This window comes from Branchiostoma lanceolatum, chromosome 3 (assembly GCF_035083965.1).
Source record: "Branchiostoma lanceolatum isolate klBraLanc5 chromosome 3, klBraLanc5.hap2, whole genome shotgun sequence".
NCBI classification, from domain to species: domain Eukaryota; kingdom Metazoa; phylum Chordata; class Leptocardii; order Amphioxiformes; family Branchiostomatidae; genus Branchiostoma; species Branchiostoma lanceolatum.
In genome coordinates, this window is record NC_089724.1 from 17,568,184 (window position 1) to 17,578,506 (window position 10,323).

The 10,323-nt window shown below is 40.2% G+C and overlaps 2 protein-coding genes across 4 annotated transcripts; one reads left to right on the forward strand and one right to left on the reverse strand.

Moving 5' to 3' along the window:
• Positions 1-119: 119 nt before the first annotated feature.
• LOC136430720 (protein farnesyltransferase/geranylgeranyltransferase type-1 subunit alpha-like) lies at positions 120-5,339 on the reverse strand. Of its 3 annotated transcripts, none has more exons than XM_066421555.1 (9): positions 5,206-5,339; positions 4,342-4,427; positions 4,004-4,118; positions 3,665-3,769; positions 3,301-3,427; positions 2,841-2,986; positions 2,563-2,625; positions 2,197-2,377; positions 120-718 (listed from the first exon to the last, which is right to left on the reverse strand). In XM_066421555.1, exons 1-9 carry the CDS (start codon positions 5,259-5,261, stop codon positions 611-613), a joined length of 987 nt encoding a protein of 328 aa, XP_066277652.1. In that variant the 5' UTR covers positions 5,262-5,339; the 3' UTR covers positions 120-610. The 3 variants fall into 3 exon arrangements, with proteins under 3 accessions (XP_066277652.1, XP_066277650.1, XP_066277653.1); XM_066421553.1 differs by having other exon boundaries at positions 5,133-5,266; XM_066421556.1 differs by lacking the exon at positions 2,563-2,625 and having other exon boundaries at positions 5,133-5,325.
• A 104-nt stretch (positions 5,340-5,443) lies between these two features.
• LOC136430718 (sialic acid synthase-like) lies at positions 5,444-10,245 on the forward strand. Its single transcript, XM_066421549.1, has 6 exons — positions 5,444-5,676; positions 6,316-6,531; positions 6,779-6,878; positions 7,354-7,508; positions 8,309-8,575; positions 8,949-10,245. Exons 1-6 carry the CDS (start codon positions 5,545-5,547, stop codon positions 9,132-9,134), a joined length of 1,056 nt encoding a protein of 351 aa, XP_066277646.1. The 5' UTR covers positions 5,444-5,544; the 3' UTR covers positions 9,135-10,245.
• The last annotated feature ends 78 nt before the right edge of the window (positions 10,246-10,323 follow it).

Consider the following 10,323-nt stretch of genomic DNA (forward strand, 5'->3'; position numbering starts at 1 on the left):
AAGGATTTTTACCCTAGAAACCCAGTACATTTTCTGCAATTGTGTAGTCAGACATTTAGGAACTTTGGTAAAAGAAAAGCTTAGACATTATCATTATCATAAGCACAGAGACCAAGGACTTCTTACAACTTATTTATTCTCATGGACTTCAAATAAAGCTAATTTTAAGTACACAGAACTTGTATTCTTCACTACTTTATTTGTCATACATGTAACAGTGACTATGGAATGAGTGCTGGAGAACAGTTGTCATGCCTAAACTACATGAACACTACACCTTGTCAATCAAGGCTAACTCCTTGAGCCAATTTTACCAGTTTGAAACAATTATGTAGTCCATAGCATGGTAAAGAAAAAATGAGATTCATCTAATGTCCTGTAATACATTTATCTCTGTTAAAAACCAAACATGTACAGATATCCTTAAACAATGACAACATTGCACATTTAGCAACTACCTCTAATACAAAGCACATTCACATGCATATTTTACATGTTCTCTTTCCCTCTGCTGTCCTATTTTAGTGGCAGTACTATTTTCTATGCTACACCTACTGCTACAGTGTCATATTTCAGATGCAGGTTTTTACTGCAGCAGCACATGTACCCCCTATGTTGCCCCTTCTGCAGTGCCATATTTCAGCTTGAGGGATCGTCTGCAGTAGTTCCAGTACTCTTTACGGATTGTGTCTTCCTCCTGAGCGAGCTGATTACACAACTGGGGAGGAGACAGAAATGATTAATATACCGGTAGAAATCAGTAGTTTCCATAGGCTTGGATGTCACCGCTATAGTATAATTAGGGAGCTTACTTCCATGGGTTGTGAGGTTATTACCTTCGTCGACGAATGGTTTCGTCGAGAAGGTTATTCGATGATGCTTGTCTGTGTGTCTGTTAGTGAACAGAATAAGTCGAGAACGCCTGGATGGTTTGTTGTCGTAGTTGGTGTGTCGGTGTGTATGTGGGAAATCTCAAAATGATTAGATTTTGGGCGAAGTGTTTTGCATAATTAACGAGAAAAGTGTAAAAATGTGTTACATTGTATGCTGAAGTATGTGTACGTGTCGGCTGTGTTTTTCCAAGGCGTCATGGATAGGGCAAGGAGGTCCTGAGGGGTCATGTTAAAGGCAGGAAACGTCAGTTACACAAATTGGCTGTCAGCCAGCTGTAGGCATAATGGTAAGGTAGTCTCCAAGCAGACTTATGGGTTGGCTATAGCAGGGGCAGGTTTTGCTTCAGACTTTGAAAGGGAATTACTCAAGAAGGGCTTGGTGGATGGTCATAAATTTCTGTAAGTACATAGCTTGAGTGCTGATGTACATGATTAGATACTTATTATGCAAATCAGTATCTAATTTGCATAATTAATGAAGAAAGTTTATACATCCATCAATTTCCATGATAGTACTCTTAAACATGTGACATATGTAACTGAGGAAGAGAGAAATATTAATAGATATCAGCTTTGCAAATGAGAACCTCATTGACATAATTAATGAGAAAAACTATAACTCGAGATGGTCTTGATGGATGGTCATGATTTTTGGTATGTAGATAGCTTACGTGATGCTTTGTATGATTGGATGATAATTATGCAAATCAAATTCTAACTCGCATAATTAATGAGGCAATTTTAAAAATCTGCTGTGTTCCATGATATGACTATTCAAATATGTGACATTTGTAACTAAGGAAGAGAGGAATGTTGATAGATAGGAAATATGCAAATGTGGGCCTAATTAGCATAATTAATGAGAAACTACTATAATTCCATACTAGTAAATGACGGCAATTTCATACTTGTGGCATTAGGAAGTTGTGTGAATGTGAACACCATTGAATCAAATTATGCTAATAAGGAGGAAGCTTATTTGCATAATTGATGATAAATGTTAGCATAACCTTCTTTGTTAAGCTCATAGTCATAACAAGGAGGTTTGGACAACTTATGTTATTTGGGTGAAGAGGGTCAACTGGTATGATTGATGATTGATGAAAAACACTCCTAATACGTCAGTCATAAAGGTCAAAATCATTTGACGAAGGTATGAGGTCGTAGAACTCTTGTTTCTAATGTTATGGGGGCTACTTCAGGTATGGAGGTCATGGATGTTATTTCCATAGATAAGTGGATTACATGTATGTGAAGTGTGGAGATACCTATGCACACATTGAGGTAACCATTATATCCTGACCTGCACAGCCTTCTCTAGGTTGTCCTCTCTGACCCCTGACTCAGTCTCTAACATCTCCTCGTGGCAGTCCAGTAGGAAGGCCAGCAGGTACGGAGTGTGCACCCCTGATGCACGCAGATCCTGACAGGTCTCCATCAGCTTTGGGTAGGAGCTGACCTCTGCACCTGCTGCCATCAGGATCCTGAGGTAAACATCAACACAAACATCAGCTAGAGAGCAGCATGGAAATGAGCAGCGAAAATCTTCACGCCTGCCATTATATCATAAGCATTAAGAAAACAGTGGCATCAATAAACAAATAAAACACACAGAAATACAGGTGCTAAACAGAGTTTCTCACATGGTGTATATTGTATGTGTTCTTACCCTTTCAGGTAGTTCCAGGCACTCTCATTGTTTGGAGCTCTCTTGATCATCTGAAGTGTGTAACTGAAAGAACAGGAAATAATGACAGCACCACTTCTTCTGTTGCTCTTAAGCGTTAAAGTTCCCTGTGACTTCCCATAAAAAGGGTAGATTTTGCCAAGAAAATCAAACATCAAATTGATGAACCCTATAAACGCCCTGTGAGACTTGAGAGATTTATTAGCGACTTACAGACAAACAAGCAAACAAATAAAAACCATTAAAAAGAGTGTCCTTACCTGACCTCCATCTCCAGAACCTCTGGAGTTAACCCAGTGGAGTTGTTGATGACGTAGAAACGCTGGTTCCATGCTGAATTGTTCCGAAGATCTTCACAGAGAAGGTTGTTCACAAAATCCAGCTCTCCATACCACAGGTTAAACTCCTACACAAACAAACAAGTAAACTGGCCTTTTGTTTCCTTGAACCGTTGTTTATTCATAAGAAGCCCAAGTCAGCCTACAGTGTTGTTTTTTCAGGTCATGAAGGAGTTAGTAAGGGTCAGACAAAATATAACAATGATACAGATTACATGATCAAAGTCCTAATATATCTAAACATAGAGTGGTATCCTTACACAAACATTATATCACAAATTACAGATTCTTCTGTAACAGCAGAGAGTAACTAGCATACGTAATCACCCAACAGAATGAAAGAATAGAAATATGACAGAAAAAAATCTTCAAATCTGCTGACCCTAATGCACCACTGCCTGTGCTGCCAGCAGTGGTAGTTTTTCGCATCCATGTTGAGAATCTCCTCAGTGAACTTCATCTCCTTGGAGGCATCCTTCAGCCACTCCACTAGCACCCGCCTGTGGTGCCTGAAGAAACAGCAAGGGGCCATTCTTTCCATCAAAATATATCTAAACAAACAAGATTGTCAATCTAATACATTATCACAAGACTTTACTGTAGTGTTGCTATTCTGCATGTCTATGTAAGATAATGTCAGAAACAACTACAGGAAAAATAGCTGGAAGTTGTGAGCTAATCGTAGTTGCAGTTTGAAAGTAACACAAACTCATCACAACAGCAGAAGATCTGATCTATTGACTGACCAGACTTGGTAGTTCTTGGGTTGGTCTTCAATGACATCTTTAACAAACTTCATCTCCTCCAACAGGTCCTTCTTCAGGTCCTGTAATAGCAGTCTTCTGTAGTGCCTGGGGGAGAAGCCAAGGGAAGAAGAGCATTAAAATTCAGCCACAACCCCCACAGCTTGCTTGGGTATAAAGTAGTATGGAAAAATCCTTCAAGAATTGTCAAATGCAAGGTGTAAACTGTAAGTGTAATGTATGGTATGAGAATGCCACTATGATTTTGATCCATTTCGAATTCAAAAATGTCTAAACATAATACACATGTATCACATGTAAACCATAAGAAAGTGTGCCTACCATACTGTGTAGTTGGCAGCGTTTAGGCCAATGGCATCCTTGGTCAGGCCGAAGGCTCGCTCACTGCGCTCATCTGCCTTCAGGACAGCACGGAAGTAATCAAACACATCTTTGACTGAAAAAAAAACATACAGACCAGAATCAGAATCTAATTATGTGTAATGTAAGGGAAAAACTTGCTCAGAAAGTCAAATCTTGACTATAGATATGAAACTCACCAAATGGGGGTGTTTCTGAATCAAAAATATGTCTTAAACAGTAGACAGTAACATGTAGACACTAAATAATTGTTCAAAATCTGGAATCCTTATCATTCATGTAACATGATCAGTCCTTACATCTGTCGGAGTACGCTATCTGCACCACCGGGTGAGGTCCTTCCTCCTGTGGGACTGGGGTCACATCCTTCCACTCCTCACGATCCCTGTGAACAAAACATCATCACAGCTTTGTCTTACCATTGAACTAGGAAAAGCACTCATAGAGTACAAACATCTGTAACTTGTGTAAGGCTGGAATTGTTTCCTGTAGATTTTACTGCAGTTTGAAACAAAACTGCTACGGAGTATGCGCTCTCATGTGATGGTGATGTTAGATCTATCAAAGCCTTACAACAGACACTGTATAATATACAAGTAAATATGTCTTCCCACCAGAGTTGCCTCGGCTAGATCTATCAGACCTTACTTAAGGTATAAATCAATTACAATTAAATTATAACTTCTCTATATAAACTCAATAAAAGAAGTTCGGAAACTTGATTTTCGTCGATCACAGAATACTTCACCAACAGCATTGCATTGTACATGCTAGTTAACGTTATATATGTGAGTAGGTCATGGGAAAATAGGGCCCAAATTTCCCCTGATCATATGTCCATTGTTTTCTGTTTCTAAGCATTATTAATGAATGGATCTTTTCAAAGATACATAATAATATACAATTGATAAAGTAACAACGGAGGGATGACTGATTAGATCGAAGTTTCCTAACTCTTTGTACTGACTGCGAAGTATATAAAGGCACAACATTCGGTGATTCTGAAAGCTGTTGTTGGAAAGCTAAAGGAGGGGGGGCATGAGCGAAGGCAATTTTAGAAGCCACAATCACATGATTTAGAGACACTAACCTCGAGTAGGTATCGAAAGAAACATAGCAATAACATCCTGAGTGGTAAACATGGTTAATACTTTCTAACAAACCTGTAAAACACATAATTTTCTTCATTCTCATCAGAACTGTAGACATCGTCCGCCATCTTGAGGATAGTCTACTGTTTATCGTTCATGGGGATGATTCTTCTTTTGCTTTTCTTCAAAAGCGAGATCAATACTCATTTAGATCATACAAAACCAGCAGCGTATAACTTATTTGTGGTATGTTAGCTAAATGATATGCCTTTAGATTGTAGACTACACAATCCCCTGTTGGACTGATGGAATCTTCCATATCCGGGTAGCAGCACTTCCGGGTAGCCCCAGGCGCGTCCACGTTTGCACGATCAAGTTTTCTGTAGCGGTTTGCCAACACTAAAGCTAAAAATGCCTCTGGAGTTTAAGTTAGCACCCGGTAGGATGATCGGGGGAAATCATCCTTGCTTCATCATTGCCGAGATCGGCCAGAACCATCAGGGAGATCTGGATACCGCCAAGAAGATGATCAAAAAGTGCAAGGTGATGATAGATTATGTTGGTGACCGGCTGCTACCTGACCAAAACTTGTTGGATGTCTCGTCGAAAGGGGATTATGAGCAACAAGAAATGTTACAATCGTTAGCAACGGAGTTATTATTTAGGATACAATATTTCTTATAATTTGCTTTTCGAGTATTGTCTTTTGAATTTTGATACCGGGGATTATGCTAATATCATTTGGCATTGTCTAGGGCGTAACCAAACAGGTTGTTGAGCGTAAACAAACCGCTAGAAGTCCTCATTGCACTGTCCATTCAATCCACCTGTACATCAGTCAGGCATGTGGAAAACATTGTGGCGGCCTTTGATGTCGACCTTGTTATGTTAACCTTTCATGACTAAATCAGCACGGTTGAATATTATATCAAAGACAGGCATTACATTACACATCACAGACCAAGGAGGTTATTAGACAGACATAACAAGTTATAGGAACTGATTATTGGGAATTTCAAGCAATTGTAACGTTGCTGCTTGAACTTATTATGTTAAATGGGTGGCAAATATTCTTCAGCATTTATATCCAAACAATAAGCAAATATCAGATCATTTGTCAATCCTCCATTTTACATCCCCTTCTTGGATTCATATTGATAACTGCATTTCATCGTCATCCAGGAAGCTGGAGCGGACTGCGCCAAATTCCAGAAGAGCGAACTTGACCACAAGTTCAACAAAGCAGCGCTGGCAAGACCGTACACCAGTAAGCATTCATGGGGAGCGACATACGGGGAACACAAGCGCCACCTAGAGTTCAGCCATGATGAGTACAGGGAGCTGAAGAGATACTCAGAAGAGATCGGCATCATTTTTGCTGCTTCAGGAATGGATGAGGTAAAAAAGGAATCTTTTTTCAGTTCTGTAACCACTTTACCATACCCTTGATATCATATTTTACATGCTCAGTTGGAAGAAACTTTAAATTTTGATTCATATGCAAAGCCTTATGGTTTTAAGAATATCCTCAAAAACAGTAATATATCATCACAACATCACCTCTGCCTGTATAATTGAGGTGGAAAGTAGCCTGCGATTTGCTTGTTTATAATGTTTATTGCTCCTCACACAATGTATGCTCCAGGCAGCAGTGGAGTTTCTCCATGAGCTGGAGGTGCACTTCTTCAAGGTGGGTTCAGGAGACACCAACAACCTGCCTTACCTGGAGACAACAGCCAAGAAAGGTCAGCTGCATGGATCACGGTTCTTAGTCTTATTCTTACCTGTGCTGAGGGGGTTATAATTAATGTCTTCACAACTGTTTGTTTATCTTTATGTTAACACAAAAAGTTTGATTTGATTTTAGGATGTTTGGTATGTAGGCCTGCATTTTCCCTGAGGAGCAAGTGATGGAATTATGGAAAAGGTCTACATCCTAACTTTCCTAAGGCAGGAGTTTTGTAGAATACTCTTCCCTCTATCATCACATGTAGGGTATTATTACAAGATGGTGCTTTTTCCGTAGGCTGTTCAAGTACATGTATATACTTAGTAGGTCAAAACATGCCTTCTTACTCTTAGATGTTTGCGGGCGTTTATTGTGTGCTGTTAATGTGTTTAAAGTCCTTCAATGTGTTGGTCATTTTTGCTTCTCGACTTCCCACAGCAAGTAGCAGATAAAGTTGCCTGACTGTTTTGTCTGCATCTGTGTATTTGCAGGCCGCCCTATGCTGATCTCCTCGGGAATGCAGACACTGGACACCATGAGGAAAGTCTACAACACAGTCAAACCCATCAACCCCAACTTCCTCTTCATGCAGTGCACCAGCGCCTACCCGCTCAACCCAGAGGACGTTCACCTCAGGTGTATCCAGGTTTGTGTAACCTTTAAGCCTGATGGGGACTGTGCTTGCAATATGTTACCTAGGTCCCTTCAACTTTTCCCCTATGGCCTGACTTTTTCATCACAACTCTACTGGACTTTCAGTCAGGGTTTGCTGTGACCTGTTACAAATCATTGCACCGTGAATAAGTGTTTTATATTAGGCTGCACCAAGTAATTTTTATGGATGACGTCCTTTGGAGACCCTAAATCTAATGCGAGAGCGCGGAAAAAAAACAAGAAGGGCCGAAAAAAACAAGATGCCTAGATTTGAAATATGATAGTCGACAACGCATGTTAGGACACAAATTGGATGAGAGAACACAGTGTAACAACTAACAATTCTTGTATTCATCAGGAAAACAGCAACAATTTGAATAAATCAGTTGAAGTTGAGCAGCAGTTGTTGTCCTGTCCTGTTTCTTTCCATATCCCATTGATTTTGCAGGCCTGCAGAAACATAGTATATTAAAAAGGAACTCTTTGGTCATAGTTACAGGCAGCGGAATTTCTTGTTTTTTTTCCTGGGAACAGACCAAAGCTATGCGCGTGCGGACGTCATCCATAAAAATTACTTGGTGTAGCCTTACAACTATCCTATACTATAGAATCGTTTCAACTGAAAATTTTAAACACCCCAAAAACCTGCTTTCCTCTCCCACAGCAAAATGAACTCCCCGCTAAAATAAATGGATTCACAGTACTTTCAATCTTACATACTTCAAGTCAAGTCAGAACAAATCCGTATGTTACCTTTGACCTGTGACCTCTGCCCCATGACCTGTTCTGCAGACGTACCAGAAGGAGTTCCCGGACATCCCCATCGGCTACTCCGGGCACGAGAGCGGGATCGCCATCAGTCTCGCCGCCATTGCCCTGGGGGCAAAGGTCATCGAGCGTCATGTCACCCTGGACAAGACGTGGAAGGGGTCGGACCACGCGGCCTCGCTGGACTTTGATGAACTGGCGGAGCTGGTGAAGAAGGTTCGCGTGGTGGAGGTGGCCATGGGGTCGTTTGTGAAGGACATGAGGCCATGTGAGATTGCCTGTCATGACAAGGTAAGGTTCTCAACTTTCCCACAAACAGGAAAATATAGTACTAGTATTAGTAATATCTAAGTATGTCAATATCATTGTCTCAAACTCTCAAAAGTCATTGGTGATTATGTGGTACCCTGTATTTGTCTTTTGTTGGTTGAGTCAGTTCTACTTCTAGGTCTTTTTCCACATACTGACTTCCACTATAGCAGGCAACAACTTTGAGTGATACAATGTATCTTTATTCAGAAAGCAAAACGTTTACATGCACAGACAGAACCGTGCATTCTTCGGATATCAAACATTTTACCTTCCTTTAGTATAATGATGTTACATCACATTAAAAAGTAGCACAGTAACGCCCCGGATATTAACAGGTATGCTTGTGTTGCAGCTTGGGAAGAGTGTGGTGGCAAAGCAGGGTATCCCAGCAGGCACTGCTCTGACCATGGACATGCTGACGGTCAAGGTCGCCGAACCCAAGGGCTTCCCGCCCGAGAACATTTACCAGCTTGTGGGCAAGAAACTCAAACGTGCCTTGGAGTACGACGAGACAGTGGCAGGGGACGATGTGGAATAATGTCACCCATCATAACCTTCTCCCTACTGAGTTATATTATAAGCAATAGATGCACACACAGAAGGGAGAAGGTTAAGAACACAAGTATAGGATAATATGTTACTTATACGCAGATGAGATTGTTTTTCCTCTTTCTTTGTCCACCATCACATGATGTCAGTACACAAGTGTGTGGTAAAGGCTACTGAATAGCACATGGCATCAACACTGTGGTAAAAGCTAACACCAATATAACACAGCAGTAACTATTAAGTATTCTAAGGTAGAATACTATTACTGAAGTGGTATTCAGGATGGAAGCACTTTCAAATGATGTGAAACTTAATGTACACACGTAGAACCAGTAACAAGTTGAAATGTTGTGCTTCTGACATTGTGAAATTTTCAGAATGACTGCTAATTCTACGTCACCACTGTTCATCCATTACCTACTATAGTTTTCTTGTGCTTAGATTTGTATTTTATTTTGTTTTTTTCTCCAAGTAGTCTGTTTAGTATTCTGTGTTACTTATGCTCTATATACTATCTGTTATTGTTTTTGCTTGTATTATCATTATGCAGCTGTAGTTGTGTGTTGGTGTGTATGAATCAGTTTTCTGGCTAGCTTCGTTATATATAAGATGACATGGTCATATGATGTGGCACATTGTTTACATTAGAAGTGCCTTACAGCCTTTTCACCCAGGCTACCGAAGTATTGCATATAATTTCTCCTCAGATACTTTATTTGCCTTCAAATGGCTAAGACTGCAGAATCATGTTGGCAATGTTAGACTGGTGACCTATGCTTAGAACAGCCACAATCTGATCCCACCAGGCCTGATGTTTCAGGCTAACTTGTGTGTCTTTTTAGCAGAGATATCTGAGTGTTGTGTGCCAAAAATCAAGGTCATCATATTATCACAACTCAAAGTCTTCATATTCAGGCGTGAACTATCTATATCAGAAGAGACGACACTTAGATACTGATGTTGAACCCTCTGTAGATACCTCAATGCAGCATCAAAGTTGTGAAATTGGAACTTAGGAAGCGAAATGTGATTCTTGTCGTTTTGGTAAGAATTGTAATCAGGTGTGCAATGGATATAATAAAATGGCAAGATGTGCTAAATGTGGGGTTTTGTGTGTGTTAATGAACAAATTGATGCCAGGGCATTCATTAAAAGATTAAGAGGAGGGGGGCTCAAAA